The 18565-nt window shown below is 38.2% G+C and overlaps 1 protein-coding gene across 8 annotated transcripts in view; it reads left to right on the top strand.

Moving 5' to 3' along the window:
• GPHN (gephyrin) overlaps positions 1-18565 on the top strand; it is a 607453-nt gene that overhangs the window by 348426 nt on the left and 240462 nt on the right. For 7 of the 8 annotated variants that reach the window (XM_044918131.1, XM_044918130.1, XM_044918129.1 and 4 more), the window contains 2 exons: positions 262-328; positions 6174-6446. In XM_044918131.1, coding sequence (XP_044774066.1) covers positions 262-328; positions 6174-6446 — 340 coding nt within the window. Of the gene's footprint in view, positions 1-261; positions 329-6173; positions 6447-7776; positions 7885-18565 lie in introns of all 8 variants that reach the window. The other variant, XM_044918125.1, reaches the window with a different exon arrangement.

The raw sequence follows: 18565 nt of genomic DNA, 5'->3' as shown, positions 1-18565 counted from the left end.
GGCCATTATTTCATCAAATTGGCTAATTTGTTCTGATTCCATGTTCAGTACATTTTTCCAGTCTACCACACTAACCATTATTGTAAAAACCTCAGCCAGAGTGCCCAATTTATATAGCAATTGGTAAATCTCTAGTTGTAACAATTTTATTCTAAAACCATTGTTCACATGTAAGTACAATGATTGAACTTTGTTGTTGAATGTATTTAAACCAACTGTTCATTGCAATTTAGTATTCATCCAGTTTCTCTTTCCTTTCAGGCCTGTATGTGGAATCAGAGGGAAAACTCTCATAATTAACCTGCCAGGTAGCAAGAAAGGATCTCAGGTAAGCAACCTTGTGATTTATACGATTTAGTGTAAAGTTTTAGCCAACTATGAGAGTTAGTCAACCAAAATGTTAGAGGACTCCATGAGATTGCCCTCACTAGTGTCTGACACCAGTTGCAATTTAGTGCATTCCCAAAACCACCCTCAGTTTCAGTAATTCACTAGAAAGACTCACAGAACTCAACAAAAGATGTTAAGCTGACAGTTATGCTTTATGACAGAAAGAATACAGATTCAAGTTAACCAAGAGTAGAAGAGAGGTACCAAATGCAGACCTTCTGTTATCCTCTCCCTATAGAATCATGAATGCATTACTCTCTTGGCATCAGTGTATAACAGCACTGAAAATCAGGGAAGCTCCAAGACTTTAGTGTTCAGAGTTTTTACTGGGGCTCATCACATACTGCCCGTAATGCTGGCCTTTAGTCTCTAGCCCTTTAAGGTTAGGCTGTTTCCTTTAGTCTCCAACATCTACCAGAGGCAAAACTGATACCAGAATGTCCAAAGCCCTCATCATAAATCACACTGTTACACTGTCTGGTAGCCAAAGTTCCCAGGCAACAAAGACACTCCTATCACATCCCAGTAACTGAGAGCTAAGGCCAGACTCTCTTGGAGTAAGGTTAATTCTTCATTGCACAAGCTACCCCCCTGGCTTTTGGCCAAAGCTCTCTTACAGAAAAATGATTGTATTTGTCTGGCTGAGCATCTATATTTACTATAGCATTTATATTACAGATATAACAACAGTATCAGTGTGAATGTGTCTAAGATTTAGAGGAGCCAGTGTGGGATAGGGATAAATTTGAGAAATAGCTAATTTATCCTCTAAAGCCATTATACATATTTCATATTTTTGTACTAATATACTAATTTTTACCTTGATGTGCTATTTTTATCCTATGCTACACTTGCACAGAACTAGTTCCACAGACATTAGCTATCTTGTTTAGGCCAGTCATTTTCCATTGGTATTACATTTTGAGGAGGATTTAACTCAATTTCCCAATACATATGATCATCAATATCAGTATTATAATCTTACTAGCAATGACAGTATTATAACATTTCACAGTAGAGTTGTAGATATAACCTGAAATATGAGTTAAAAGGTAACTGGCACACTACTGGAGTCTTACATAGACATTAACAGTTAGCCTACTCTGTCATCATATCATATGATCAAAATGTCTCCCAGAACTACACTACTCAGGTTTATGGGCTTGTCAGGTTTCCAAAGCAGTAGTAGTCTCAGCAACATATGGCTTTAACCTTTCTGGCATCTGTTACAACTGAGCTAAGAAACAATATCCTCTCTTGTTCTAAAGATTTTGAGAAACCAATATATTGGATCTCCCTCATTGCATAACCCATTTATTCATTCCTTTACCTCCAGCTATCATTCCTCCTTTCCATTTATACTCAGACTTTTCCTTTGAAACTCTTTTAATGAGACAGTTGATTTGGCCACTGTGCTGGTCCATATTGCCACCAGTAATACTCGTTTAACAAGTGCCACCTGCTTAGTCCTTTTCCATTCATACAAGGTAGGGTTACTAGTGAGCAATCTCAAACACCAGGCGATATAACTGCATCCACTGTCAGTCCCAATTTGGCCAGATGGAGTCAGGCATAATCTACCCCATCAGGCCCTTAGGCACTCTGACATAAAGGTTTAAAGGTATAGTTAATAGTTTCTGCTTAAGAATCATCCTGCTTCTGGTATGCATAGTTGTAGCTCTGATCCTAGTACCACAGTATCAGGTAGAAAAGAAGAAAGTTGATGTGATGTGCTAAAAGAAAAAGTATAGTCCTAAAGAAAAAAGTATAGTCATACCAGCATCGTGGCCCAGCCCCCTCTTCCCTAGAAAAGTAGAGGACTATATTTAGTGGGGACCCTCCCTTGGCCTCCCTCTTGTTGAATGGACCACACACTAATGAGAGCATATAAGCCATGCTTCTCCTTTTTTAGACAACAAATGTTTCCATAGCCCATTCCAATTTTCTGTCAAATCATTGCTCTGAATATGAAAGTGTGTACTTTGGTCTAAAGAAATATGACTCTGCAGTCATTGGTACAGTATTTTCTGTTTAGTCCTTTTATAGTACACTGAGTATTTGCATCTACCATTGGGTAAGCAAAGCCCAGTCCAGAGTAAATGTCTATTCCTGTTAGGACTGATTTGTAGCCTCAAGGGACTAGCAGCATCAGTCCAACTTGCTAGCTATATGCAGGACTTTCCCCTATGGAATATGCTGCATAACCTTCTGCTGTCTCTCTTTTTTGTTAGCACACAGAACACTTCTCATTGGCATTTTTGTGCCTCAGTGGGTGCAAGAAGAATATATCAATTCAGCCCATATCTGCATCGTTGCAGCCCCCCCATTGCCCACTCATTTCATGGGCCCAGGTGCCATGTCAAGCATGCATACTGGGATATCTGTTCACCAGTTCCAATTAACTTCCATTTCTGAAAGGGGGTTCCTCTGATGGGCATTGATGTATCCTACTTTAACATACCCCTTATATTCCCAGAGTGACTTCCATAGGCCATGCCCCATACAAGCATCCATTTGATAGACCAATTTTCCATTGCCCTTCTGCCTGACCATATGGCCAGGCCACTGGACACTTCCTATGAGTTGGTAAAAACCCAAACATAGGGGCAAACATCATGCAGTTCAGCCTATCGAGCTGATTTGTTTTTACCTTCTTCAATCAGAGTGGCGGCCTTCCAAACAGGATGCTGTCCCTTCACCTTGGAATTGCCATCCATAAACCAAGCAGCATTTTGTTGATCAATAGAAAGCTGTTTATAGGGCACCGCCCAAGTGGCCCAAGTGGCCATAGGATCCAGCAGCTCCTCAGGTGGTTCCGAAGTCGACCCTAGGTGAAAAGAGGCTACCTGCTCGTGAGTACCTCCTTGTATTCTCCTGGTAGCATGATCCTATATGAACCATTTCCATTTTATTATGGAACTCTCCTGGGCATTGCCTTCCCCATTAGAGCATTTCTCTGATATTCCCAAAACATTATGGATATTTCAGGTTTCAAGATTATTTTATGTTCTTCAGTCATAAGGATAGTCTCAATTAAAATCCAATAGCAAGCTAGTAATTGTCTCTCAAATGGAAATTTTCTGGCCCAAAGTCCCAGCAGTTGTTGCTAGGTGGTACTCACAGATTTTTTTCCATAAACCCAGTTTGCACTCCACTCAGGTCTGTTGTATAGCAAATTAATGACCTGTGTGGACTCAGGCAATCTTATTTGTTCCCACTTAGCATATATAATGTATACTGGTGGAAGAGTGGATTTATATGCTTTCTATTTTACAATACTAGGTAAAAGAAAAATTGTCCAGTCAAACACAATATCCATCCCCATAATACAATCAGGTAAAGGAGACAGATCACTTCATCTGAAGTTCACTGTCCAGACATTCTAGTTTTCATCCCAACTTTCACTCTAATTCCATCAACTGTTGCATCCCTGTATCCTTCCAATCTAACTGTACCTCCCATTAGAACTTCAACAGGTATTAGGATCATAGTACATGGTGGATCCCATGTTGAGGAATCCCAGAAAAGTATCTTCTCTATCCCATGACCATTTTATCCATTTATGTGCATTTGGCCTTGGATTTCTAGACCTGGTTTGGACCAAGGGATTCACACTCTTTTGTCAGGCCTTATCTTGTTTAGATTATAGGACCATCACTTAAGGTGATGCAAAGTGCGGTTTCTTTTAGTTATATTTGCCTTCTAGTTTTTAAAATTCCTTCAGACTAGGGTAAATAGAGATTATTTAGGACCCTTCAATGTTGGGAGACCAGTGCCCCCATCTGTCTGCTCAACCCACAGTGCTGCTACATTAACACCTTTCTTTTGCCCCCAACAATACTCACTTTATAAATCCATTTTCTTAATAATTGCATAAATATTTCTACCCTTATAAGACAAGTCCCTTGAATCTCTCATTTCTTTTGCTCCATTCTCTTATGAATAAGTCCAACTTTATTCACTGTTAATCACTTCAGCATAACATTTTTCTTTGGAAGCAGCTCAGAGGCCAGCAGCTATATGTTAGATCAGCCAAACTCTAAGATTGGCACAACCTTAGGATTCACCCCAACATTCTTCCTTTTGTTTTAGCTAGTGCAAATAACAATAACGAAGAGATTATAAATTTACCTTGTTTCTTTATACATCCAATGACACAACTCCTTAAAAGTTGGATCTTTTATTTCAAAATTCCATTGCTAACTTTTAGCTCCAATAACTAATCGCAACACAGCTGCAGTTGCATTCTGTGGGTGACCCTGTGTTTATCCGGCCTCTAAAGATTAATCCTCCCCACCATCTCTTCCTTTCTCTGCCCAGATGACGTTTCATGATCACATGAGTCAGGATCTTTCTAGTGAGTCACACTTCTAACACCAACTGTAAGGAGTTTGGGCCAACTGCAAAAGTTAGCGAACTATAAAGTTGGAGTATTCCACAAGACTTCCTTCACTTCTGACACCAAGTTGCAATTTAGGGAGTTTCTAAAACCCACCCTCAATTTTAATAATTAACTAGAAGGACTAACAGAACTCACTGAAAGCTGCTATACTTACCTTTGTGGTGTATTGCAGGGAAAGAATTCAGACTGAAGTCAGCCAAGAGAAGAAGCATATAGGGCAAATGCTGAAAGGTACCAAATCTGATCATCCTCTGCCATGGAGCCAGGGATAGCATTACCTCTTCTTGACCATAAAAGAGACAATACACACAGAATATCACTAACTAGGCACACTCACCTTTGCCTTTGATGTCCAGAGTTCTTACTGGGACTTGATCACATATTACCCACATGGTTGACCTTTAGTCTAACCCTTCCCAGAGGGGAAACTTATGCCTTTAGTCTCCACTTCCATCCAGAGGCAAAACTAATACCATGTTTCCCAAAGTCCTCATAATAATCCACATTGTTAGATTGTCCAGTGGCCAAATCACAGGCAAACAAAGACACTCCTTTTAGGCAAGACCAGGAACTAGAGTTCACCTCCCCAAAGCTGAAAGTAAAGGCCAGAGCTCTCATTGGTCAAGATTAAATTCTTTGCTATATAATCTTTATCACTAAAATGATTGAGCCATATAAAGAGAAGTCAAAAGATCAAGTACCCTTACAGATATTCGCATAACCCTCTGTAAATTTTAAGATATTTTTTTACATCTTAAATTTTAAGGTAAGTTACTTTAAATGTAAAAGACAAAGTCCTCTGCCCCAACATATTCCCCAAACATATTTGGCCCTGTGTTCTGATTTTAAAGTTCTCACCTATTCTCTTTTGGTGATACATTATAGGTAATAGTGGGCACTTGAACAGGAAACTATATTAATTTTTATGCAGTGCTCTGTACAAACATATCTATTTTTGCATATTGCACAGTTTTGCCTAGCTACATTTTATGATAATAGTCAGAACCTTAGCTGTCTGAATAAAATAAGTCAGTCCTCAACTGGTTAATTCTAGTGTTCTGCTCTGACTAGAAAGGTGAAAACTGTTTCCTGCCTTTCCCATAATGCATCTTTAAAACCCGAAGTTGTACAGAAATTTTACTTCAAGAAAAATGTACTATGTGCTTATATAGTACTGTAGTTCTACAGCTTACAGAGAATACTATGTACCATGTTTACTTCATATTTCACATTGCAAAAGATAATATTTTCAGTATGATTCATTCTTAAGATATATGGAGAGAAATATAGATCCAAAATCACAAATAAGTTTGATTTTTTACCATTTTATATGCCTATAAAAGTGCTTTATGTTCATTTTTTTTCTTCCTCTTGCATACAGGAATGCTTTCAGTTTATACTGCCAGCTCTACCTCATGCCATTGACCTTTTACGTGATGCCATTGTAAAAGTAAAGGAAGTGCATGATGAACTTGAAGATTTACCTTCCCCACCACCTCCTCTTTCCCCTCCTCCTACAACTAGCCCCCATAAACAGACAGAAGACAAAGGGGTTCAATGTGAGGAAGAGGAAGAAGAGAAGAAAGACAGTGGTGTTGCTTCAACAGAAGACAGTTCTTCATCACATATAACCGCAGCAGCCATTGCTGCCAAGGTAAGCCTGCTGACAGAGACCAAAAGATCTAAAGGAACCACAGGTAAATGTACTGATTTCATCCCTCTTACCATCCAATTTTTTCATAAGTTCAGTACCTTTTCAGGGCATCCTTAAAAAAGAACCAGGATATTCATGACACTCCGTAGCTATGTGCCCTCCATAATGTAGAGTCCTTAAAAGCATTGAAGTTTGTTCTCAGTTCTGAGACATTAAAGATTGCTGTTACCTACTGAAGTAATAGGTAAATAGGTAAAATGTGACATTTAAGAACTCTTTGGAAATGTCATTTTTGTGGTCATATTAAATATACAACGTTTATATATTTAAAACGTCAAATATTCACAAATTCATAAAAGAGCAGCAGACTGCAAGTAAGAGACCTTTGATGACTCAAAAAATTAGTTGAGAAAGATTAATTTTTTTTAAGACAGAGTTTTTCAGCAATTAACACTTATTTAAATGTTACTTGACCTAAATTACCCTAGTGGTAGAGAGGAAATAGATATAATGTATTTGCATTTTTTATTCAATAAAGTAATAAATATTATTAAGATAGTACCAAAGTATTACAGATTCTCTTTGGGCAATTTTGGTAGTACAATGTACAGAGTACAATGAGGTACTTGCATAAATTTAGTCACCTTAGTCGTAGAATATCACTTACCTTTTTAGTCATACCTAGTATAAACCACCCAGTATGCTTTAAAATCTTCACAAAGTAACATATCACTTCTGGGAATAATGATTGTTCACTGACTGAGAGCACAAGATTGAAAACCTAATCTCATTCTATGAAGGAATTCCTAAAGTTTTAGGTTACCACCCAGATATTTTGGCTATGAGCATAGCTTAAGAGGATTTTTGACAACACATAGATTAGAAAGGATCATAGAAATCTTTTTAAAGTGTCCATTTAGACAACCAGTAGGTAATTCTTTCACTGAAGACCAAATGTCTCCATATCTATTCAGTGGTCCCTTAAGTCTTTACTTAAGGCTAGTAAATATTTAAATTGTATGTGATTTTTGTTTGGTTTGGTTTCATTTTGTTTTTATGGAATTGATTGGTTAAATAGGTACATTTTTAAATCATTACATCTTCTTACTCTTTTACTGTTAATTAAAAGAGTAAAAGGTACCATCAATTTCAGTCTTAAGAAAAAGTTTCCAACATTTGAAGTCTAAGCTGATATGGTCATTCTACATTTGAAAAATTTTGGCATTTCATTGTTTCATTTGTTTCACCCTTTTCCTTTCTAGTCATTTTGCTTGTATAGTTTCATGTCTTCCTGTCACTGTACTCATAGTTGTTATGTGTTGTGCATTAGAAGCATCCATTCTACACCAGTCCAGCTGTTATCATGGCACACGGTGAGCAGCCCATTCCTGGTATCATCAATTATTCCCATCATGCAACAGGCAGTACAGATGAACGGGTAAGACAATAGGCTTTTGTGTTGATGGTTTTGCAAGCATATAGCCTACATCCTATTCTTGGAGATAGGCTCTAAAATATTATGGAAGATGTGTTTTATTCTGAAGGATTCTGAAGGATCTTCAGCATGCTTTATTTCTAAAAGTGTAATTGCCACTGAGCCTGTTCCATCAAGGAATTTAATTTAATAGAGTTTCTCCTATACCTGAAATACTCTAATATCTTTAAGATTCTTAAAATACAAAGAAATTGGTCAAACTAATATTTAATTTCTATTAACCTTCTTTTTGCCTCATAATCTTTCATCTTTCTTTTCCTTCATTATATTCTCATTAAAACCATTTAGAGAGTTGACTCTTGATACAATTTCTGAGATTACGAATCTTCAGATAAAAACTTGTAAGAATGCATATCACTTGTTTTAATCACTGGATGAATGATAGTTTGTAAATGTTCCAGGGTAGAAAAGATTAAACTTATAACTGACTAAACAGTAATAATTTAGATGATGAGTGCCAAAAAAATCTCTCAGTCCCTACTATGGATATAAAATGAGAGGCAGTTGGTTAAGCTTCTGCCTTCAGCTCAGGTCATGATCCCAGGGTCCTGGGATCGAGCCCTAAATTGGGCTCTCTGCTCAGCTGGGGGTCTGCTTCTCCCAATCCCTCTGCCCCAACTCCTGCTCTCTCTCTCACATGCTCTATCTAATAAATAAAATCTTTAAAAAAATAAAAATAAAAAATGAGAGGCAAAAAAAAAAAGAAGTAATAAAGTAAAATTTGGCTTAAAATCCTTAGGGAGATCCAATTAAAAAATGAACAGAAGAGATGAACAGACTTTTCTGGAAAGGAGACATCCAGATGGCCAACAGACACATGAGAAGATGATCAGTATCACTTATCATCAGGGGAATGCAAATCCAAACTACATTGAGATATCACCTCACACCTATCAGTAGGGCTAAAATCAGTAACATAAGAAACAAGTGTTGGCAAGGAAGTGGAGAAATAGGAACCCTCATGCAATATGGCAATATAGAGTCTCTAAGGGCAGAAATGAAAGCTGAACTGGCAGAACTTAAAAATGCTATCAGTGAGATCCAATCTAATCTAGATACTCTAACAACTACGGTAAATGAGGCAGAAGAATGAATTTGTGAACTAGAAGACCAATTGATAGAAAAGAAGGAAAAAGAGGAGGCCTGGGAGAAACAGCCTAAAATCCATGAAAACAGAATTAGAGAAATAAGTGACGCCATGAAACATTACATTGTCAGAATTATTGGGGAGGAGAGAGAGAAAGAGGACTAGAAGATATATTTGAGCAAATCGTAGCTGAGAACTTCCCTAATCTGGGGAATGAAACAAACATTTGAGTCCTAGAGGCAGAAGGGACCCCTCCCAAGATCAAGGAAAACAGACCAATGCCCCGGCATGTAATAGTAAAACTCACAAATCTTAGAAACAAGGAAACCATCTTAACGGCAGTGAGGGGGAAGAGATTCCTTACCTACAGAGGGAGGCATATCAGAATAATGTCAGACCTATCCACAGGGACCTGGCAAGTCAGAAAGGGCTGGCAAGACATATTCAGGGTACTAAACGAGAAGAACATGCAGCCAAGAATACTTTATCCAGCAAGGCTGTCATTTAGAATGGTTGGAGAGATGCAGAGCTTCCAAGACTGGCAGAAACTGAAAGAATATGTGACCAATAAGCCGGCCCTGCAAGAAATATTAAGGGGGGTTCTATAAAAGGAGAAAGTCCCCAAGAGTGATATAGAACAGAAATTTACAGAGACAATCTGTAGAAACAAGGACTTCACAGGCAACATGATGACAATAAAGTCATATCTTTGAAAAATCACTCTCAACGTGAACAGACTAAATGCTCCCATAAAACGGCACAGGGTTGCAGATTGGATAAAAAGACAGGACCCATCCATATGCTGTCTACAAAAGACTCATTTTGAATATGAAATACATCCAGACTGAAAGTGAAAGTGGCATCTTCCATACCAATGGACCTCAAAAGAAAGCCGGGGTAGCAATTCTTATATCAGACAAATTAGATTTTAAGCTAAAGACTGTAGTTAGAGACACAGAAGGACACTATATCATTCTTAAAGGGTCTATCCAACAAGAAGATCTAACAATTGTAAATATCTATGCCCCCAGCATGGGAGCAGCCAACTACATAAGCCAACTGTTAACCAAAATGAAGAGTCATATTGATAATATGTGTTAATTGTAGGAGACCTCAATACTCCACTCTCAGCAATGGACAGATCATCTAAACAGAAAATCAACAAAGAAATAAGAGCTTTGAATGACACACTGGACCAGATGGACCTCGTAGATATACACAGAACATTCCACCCTAAAACAACAGAATACTCATTCTTCTCATGTGCACACAGAACTTTCTCCAGAATAGACCACGTACTGGGTCACAAATCAGGTCTCAACCGATACCAAAAGATCGGGATTATTCCCTGCATATTCTCAGACCATAATGCTTTAAAACTGGAACTTAATCACAAGAAAAAATTTGGAAGAAATTCAAACACTTGGAAGCTAAAGACCACTCTGCTCAAGAATGTTTGGGTCAATCAGGAAGTCAAAGAAGAACTTAAACAATTTATGGAAACCAATGAGAATGAAAACACATCAGTCCAAAACCTATGGGATACTGCAAAGGCAGTCCTAAGGGGGAAATACATAGCCATCCAAGCCTCACTCAGAAAAATAGAAAAATCCCAAATTCACCAACTAACTTTACACCTTAAAAACCTAGAGAAAAAGCAATAAACCATGCCTAAGCCATGCATTAGAAGAGAAATACTTAAGATTAGAGCAGAGATCAATGAATTAGAAACCAGAAACTCAGTAGATCAGATCAACAAAACTAGAAGCTGGTTCTTTGAAAGATTAATGAGATCGATAAACCACTGGCTAGACTTATCCAAAAAAAAAAGAGAAAGGACCAAAATTAATAAAATTATGAATGAAAGGGGAGAGATCATGACTAACACCAAGGAAATAGAAACAATTATTAGAAATTATTATCAACATCTATATGCCAGTAAATGAAGCAACCTGGAAGAAATGGATGCCTTCCTGAAAACCTACAAACTGCCAAGACTGAAACAGGAAGAAATTGACAACCTGAATAGGCCAAAAACCAGTAACAAGATTGAAGCTGTGATTAAAAACCTCCCAAAAAACAAGAGTCCAGGGCTTGATGGATTCCCTGGGGAATTTATCAAGCATTCAAAGAAGAAATACCTATTCTACTGAAGCTGTGTCAAAAAATAGAAACAGAAGGAAAGCTTCCAGACTCATTCTATGAGGCCAGCATTTCCTTAATCCCCAAACCAGGCAAAGACCCCATCAAAAAGGAGAATTTCAGATCAATATCCCTGATGAATATGGATTCCAAAATTCTCAACAAAATCCTAGCTAATAGGATCCTACAATACATTAAAAGGATCATCTACCACGACCAAGTGCGATTTATCCCCAGGATGCAAGGTAGAATAAGAGGAGGGAGAAGAACCATAGGGTCCTCTGAATTGATGCAGAAAAAACATTTGACAAAATACAGCATCCTTTCCTGATTAAAACTCTTCAGAGTATAGGAATAGAGGGAACATTCCTCAGTTTCATAAAATCCATCTTTGAAAAAACCCACAGCGAATATCATCCTCAATGGGGAAAAGCTGAGAGCCTTTCCCTTAAGATCAGGACACGTCAAGGATGCCCACTCTCACCACTGTTGTTCAACATAGTACTAGAAGTCCTAGCAACAGCAATCAGACAACAAAAAGAAATAAAAGGTATTCATATTGGCAAAGAAGAAGTCAAACTGTCTCTCTTCGCAGATGACATGATACTTTATGTGGAAAACCCAAATGACTCCATCCCCAAAATACTAGAACTCATACAGCAATTCAGTAATGTGGCAGGATGCAAAATCAATGCACAGAAATCAGTTGCTTTCTTATACACTAACAATGCAACTGTAGAAAGAAATATTAGAGAAACGATTCCATTTACAATAGCACCAAAAACCATAAGATACCTCGGAATAAACCTAACCAAAGAGGTAAAGGATCTATACTCTAGGAACTACAAAACATTCATGAAAGAAATTGAAGAAGGCACAAAAAGATGGAAAAACATTCCATGCTCCTGGATCAGAAGAATAAACATTGTTCAAATGTCTATGCTACCCAGAGCAATCTATACCTTCAACGCCACCCCGATCGAAATTCCAATGACATTTTTCAAAGTGCTGGAACAAACAATCCTAAAATGTGTATGGAATCAGAAAAGACCCCTAGTTGCCAAGGAAATGTTGAAAAAGAAAAACAAAGCTGGGGGCATCACGTTGCCCGATTTCAGGCTTTATTACAAAGCTATGATCACCAAGACAGCATGGTACCGGCACAAAAACAGACATATAGACCAATGGAACAGAATAGAGAGCCCAGATATGGACCCTCAACTCTATGGTCAAATAATCTTCGACAAAGCAGGAAAAAAAATATGCAATGGAAAAAAGACAGTCTCTTCAATAAATGGTGCTGGGAAAGTTGGACAGCCACATGCAGAAGAATGAAACTTGACCATTCTCTAACACCCAACACAAAGATAAACTCAAAATGGATGAAAGACTTCAATATGAGACAGGAATCCATCAAAATCCTAGAGAAGAACATAGGCAGTAACATCTTCGACTTCGGCCACAGCAACTTCTTTCAAGATACATCTCCAAAGGCTAGTGAAGTAAAAGCAAAAATGAACTTTTAGGATTTCATCAAGATAAAAAGCTTCTGCACAGCAAAGGAAACAGCCAGCAAAACAGAGGCAACCCACAGAATGGGAGAAGATATTTGCAAATGACACTACAGATAAAGGGCTGATATCCCAGATTTATAAAGAACTTCTCAAACTCAACACCCAAAAAAACAAGTCAGAAAATGGGCAGAAGACATGAACAGACACTTCTCCAAAGAAGACATACAAATGGCTAAGAGACACATGAAAAAATGTTCATCATCATTAGCCATCAGGGAAATTCAAATCAAAACTACATTGAGATACCACCTTACACCAGTTAGAATGGCAAAAATGGACAAGGCAAGAAACAACAAATGTTGGAGCGGTTGTGGAGAAAGGGGTATCCTCTTACACTGTTGGTGGGAATGCAAGTTGGTACAGCCACTTTGGAAAACAGTGTGGAAGTTCCTCAAAAAAATAAAAATAGAGCTACCCTATGACCCAGCAATTGCACTACTATGTATTTACCCTAAAGACACAGATGTAGTGAAAAGAAGGGCCATATGCACCCCAATGTTCATAGCAGCAATGTCTGCAATAGCCAAACTGTGGAAAGAGCTGAGATGCCCTTCAACAGATGAATGGATAAAGAAGATGTGGTCCATATATACAATGGAATATTATTCAGCCATCAGAAAGAATGAATACCCAACTTTTGCATCAACATGGATGGGACTGGAGGAGATTATGCTAAGTGAAATAAGTCAAGCAGAGAAAGTCAATTATCATATGGTTTCACTTATTTGTGGAACATAAGGAATAGCAAGGAGGACATTAGGAGAAGGACGGGAAAAATGGTAGGGGGGAAATCGGAGGGGGAGACGAACCATGAAAGAGTATGGACTCCAAGAAAGAAACTGAGGGTTTTAGAGGGGAGATTGGGGTGGGGGGATGGGTTAGCCCAGTGACGAGTATGAAGGAGGGCATGTATCACATGGAGCACTGGGTGTTATATGCAAACAATGAATCATGGAACACTACATCAAAAACTAATGATGTACTGTATGGTGACTAACATAACATAATAAAATAAAATTTACAAAAAATAGAATTACCCTACAAACCAAAATAGCGCTACTGGGTATTTACCCCCAAAATACAGAAACACTAATTCAAACAAGACGTGCACCGCTATGTTTATAGCAGCATTATTTACAACAGCCAAATTATGGAAGCAGTCCATATGTCCATCAACTGATGAATGGATAAAGAAGATGTGGTGTTTTTATATGTGTGTGTGTGTGTGTGTGTGTGTGTATATATATATATATATATATATATATATATATATATACATACTAGAATATTATTCAGCCATGAAAAAGAATGAAATCTTGCCATTTAAATGACAGGGATGGAGCTAGAGAGTATAATGCTAAGCGAAATTAGAATACCATATGATTTTATTCACATGTGGAATTCGAAACAAAACAAATGAGATTTGGGATTTACCTGTGGTCGCAACACAAAGATACCTGTGGACTTAAGCAAGTTCTTAAAATATGCTCCTCCAACAATGTGGTTTACCTGGTCCTATTAGTTGAATTCACTGGGCATCTCAGTGGATGATCTCTAAAACTATTAAATATTTTTTGAAAGTAAAATCATAACTATTACAAATACTAAATGAATACATATCCAAGGTATTATTTCATACATAAATTATTGAGGGAACCAGAAAGATACTATAACTGCTTCACAGGAAACCTCAAACACAAATAGATAAGCATTAAGAATGTGGAAATGAATTTACAAATAAATGCAACACTTAGTCAATCTGCAAAGCAACCCATTGCACTTCTCTTGGACAAAAGAATCATTTGGATACAAACCATTTACATTACTATCAGTTTTTTGCAAGTTAGAGTTGTAAAATAGCTGAAAGGCTATAGAAGATAATCTAGACTGGTCCACTACACAGGACACATATGAAAGGAGTACAAAGTGCATGGATGTTTACAAAAAGCAAGTACAATTTTTGCTCAAAATGTCCATGTACCTAATGTGTTTCTTTAAAAAGGACTATTGATTTTCTCAGAATTTGAATTTAAAAAGCCAAGAAGTTTTTATAACACTACTGTAGTTGTTAGTAAAGGGATGACTTGATAGGATGCCAACTGTTTTTTCCTAGCATTGACCTTTGAGTATTATTATGGCCCAATTATGTATATATGTATTAGGAATTAGTAGTAATTATTTGGGCTAATAAATACATGTTCTTATAAGTTTTTCATGAAGCTAACTATTATTATCAATAAAATAAGTAGGAAGCTGTATTAAAATAAGCTACAAAGACCTTTTTCAAATCTGGGAAGAAATATGCATTGTGCCTTACAAAACAGCATGAACTTTGGCATCTCATATTTTTAGTTTTGTCAGTTAGTAGCTCTATGACATTGGGTATATTGCTTTTTCTTTCTAAGCCCCAGTCTTTTCTAAAATAGGAATAGTAATAATATTAACCTCATTATTACTTAATGGTTAAGTTATGGATATCCAAATAGGAAAAGAGATGTAAAAGTACTTAATGCAGTATCTGAATAAAAGTAAACATTTGTTATTTTAGATGGTTGATCACCTCACTGATCCCTACTCAATTTTCAGATGATACCTATACAATTCTCCCTTCACACCCAGTTGACCAATCCTTTCTTTCTCCTTCTTATTCAGCCTTTAAGCATCCAACAGTTCACATTTCTTCTTTTTTTAAGATTTTATTTATTTATTTGAGAGAGAGAGAAAGAGTGCCTGAGTAAGAAGAAAGAGTAGAGGGAGAGGGAGAAGCACACTCCCCACTGAGCAGGGAGCCTGATGTGGGGCTTGATCTCAGGGACCCAGGATCATGACCTTAGCTGAAAGCAGACGCTTAACTAACTGAGCCACCCAGGTGCCCCAGTTCACATTTATTCTTGTTAACTTTTGTTTTGCTACATTTATCTGATCAGTCTAGCCAAGAAGATCTTTTTTAAAATCGGTATCTGCTTTAGTATATTACCTGCCTTTTCTAGCTCCTGCATATATGTTAATCATGCTTTCATTGAAGTCACTGATAGAACTTATTTTAGGATAGGCCATTTCACATGCTACCGAAAATCCTACTGGTTATGGTTGCTTAACCAGCTAACATGTATTTCTCTTACAGCCCATCAAAACCAACTTTCTTTGTCTATCTTGTCCACAGGAGTTTTATCAATGACTTGTCAAATACCTTACTGAACTCAAGATACACTAGTTTGACAGTTCTGGTCTTTAGTAAAATTTTTATAACAATCATAGCCACTAAAGGATCAGTATCAGAAACTCTGGAAAGATACATGATATATGTTTTCTGAAAATCCTCTTAGGTATTCATATTTTTAATCTATTTTTATTATCAGTTCAGATCTTATATTGCAAACTTGGATATCTAGTTAGATTTTTTGAAAATACAACCCACCTTAAAGGTCTTTAAACAGAGAAGTTACTAGGAAATGGTACATATGTTGGAGCTAACCAACAAACTGGATAATGACTCTAAAAGCATTACCATCGAGACTGACAAATTGTTGCTATTGAAGCCGTAAACCTCCATAAATGCCTACTTTAGGAAACTAGCTCCAATTATTAATACATTTGCTCACTACCTACCCAAAATTAAATCCAAATCATAGAAATCTTCTACTGTATTAGTCTTCCAACTTTTCTGTAATTTTAAACATTTTTTTAATACAAAAATTTTAAGTGGTTAAAATGATTCAAAGGGGAATTGTATGCTCACTTATGAATTTCCTTGGCATCAAAACACAAACTTATGTGTTTATTTTATTGCTATTCTTACTGGCATTTTAAAAGACCACAGAGTTCTAAAAGAGAAGTGATAATTTCGTTATGTATTCCGAATCTTACGACTATCTATTTCTTCTTTTAGAAGTATTCACCCAATCAGTCAAATTAACTTTAGGACAGAAAAGCAACATAGATTGAAAAAATTAGCACAGTTCCTTAAAAATGTATGCATTCTCATTACAATTTCCCTTAATGGGGAAAATTCTGTAGTTTAGTAATTCACAGTTAAAATTACATTGCATATCTGCAGAAGGTTTGAGATCAACTGGGACAAATTGTTTTCTCCATGCTATCAATTGCATAAGACAATAAGAATACAGATTAGTTCTCTAAAAATAGGAATGTTAGAGAGAGGGTGGAAAGATGGCGGAGGAGTAGGGGACCCTATTTCAACTGGTCCCCGGAATTGAGTTGGATATCTACCAGACCACTCTGAGCACCCACGAAACCAGCCTGAGATGTAAGAAGATCTGGATCTCTACAAACAGAATATCGCAGGCAGTTGGTTTTGAGGTACAAAGCAGGGAGCCGTGATTCTGCGGGCAGATATCAGAGGATAAACAACAGCGGGAGGGTGCCTGGCCATGGGGATCCTACACTGCCAGTGAGCGACAGCCTCCCGTGCTGCGGACGGGGCACAGACTTGCAGACCGGTAGCAGTGCGGAAAGTGCTTTAGGGCAGCCCCCGGGGCGGAAACCCAGAGTGGCGGGGACGCGAGGGCGAACTTCAGCCCCCGGGATGGAAACCCGGACCGGCGGGATCACGTGCACACGAACCTGGGAGTGGCTGGAGGTTTTTGAAGCACAAAGGGCAGAGACCTGCCCCGCCCTGGAGGCAGGACTGGGAGTGCTGTGGAGGGGCGCACAACACAGGATGCTGCAGTTTATAGCAGCACAGACAAAAACGGAGATGGTGTGGCCTGGAGAGCCCACTGAAGAACAGACTGCGATCTCTCTACTCTGAGGCAGAGGGTTGGAAACGGTCTCTTCTGCTCTGACTCGCAGAAGAGACACGGAAAGCCACCAGGGAAAGCCGCCAGAAAACAAAACCCCCAAAGACTGATTCCCGCTGAGCCCATCCCCCGCCAGAGGGGGGCAGGGCAACTCCGCCCAAACAGGGTTGCCTGACTAATAGCGCGGTAGGCCCATCCCCAAGAAGACAGGCTGGGAAAACAAGAGGCCAGCAACCCTAAGGTCCCAAGAAAACAGGCGCATCTTGCTTGGGTTCTGGTCAATAATTTGGACTCTATACATTCCCTCAAACACCCATCAACAGAATGACTAGGGAGAGGAGCCCCCAAAATAGAAAAGACTCAGAGATTATGACTTACGCTGCAGATTTACAAATGGATGCAGATATAACCAAGATGTCGGAGATGGAATTCAGGCTAGCAGTTGTGAAGACAATGGCTAGAATGGAGAAATCAATTAATGGCAACATAGAGTCTCTAAGGGCAGAAATAAAAGGTGAATTGGCAGAACTTAAAAATGCTATCAATGAGACCAATCCAATCTAGATAATCTAACAGCTAGGGTAACTGAGGCAGAAGAGCAAATAAGCGACCTGGAAGACAATATAATAGATAAAAAGGGAAAAGAGGAGGCCAGGGAAAAACAACTCAGAATCCGTGAATAGAATCAGAGAAATAAGTGACACCATGAAGCGTTCCAATGTCAGAATAATTGGAATCCCGGAGGGAGTGGAGAGAGAGAGAGGACTAGAAGATTTATTTGAGCAAATTGTAGCTGAGAACTTCCCTAATCTGGGGCATGAAACAAACATTCGAGTCCTAGAGGCAGAGAGGACCCCTCCTAAGATCAAGGAAAACAGGCCAACACCCCGGCATGTAACAGTAAAAGTTGCGAATCTTAGAAACAAGGAAACCATCTTAAAGGCAGATAGGGGAAAGAGATTCCTTACATACAGGGGAGGAACATCAGAATAACGTCAGACCTATCCACAGAGACCTGGCAAGCCAGAAAAGGCTGGCAAGACATATTCAGGGTATTAAAT

This window comes from Neomonachus schauinslandi, chromosome 9 (genome assembly GCF_002201575.2).
Source record: "Neomonachus schauinslandi chromosome 9, ASM220157v2, whole genome shotgun sequence".
NCBI lineage: Eukaryota > Metazoa > Chordata > Mammalia > Carnivora > Phocidae > Neomonachus > Neomonachus schauinslandi.
Note: the sequence above shows the minus strand (reverse complement) of the source record. Positions and strands in the feature narration are given on the sequence as shown.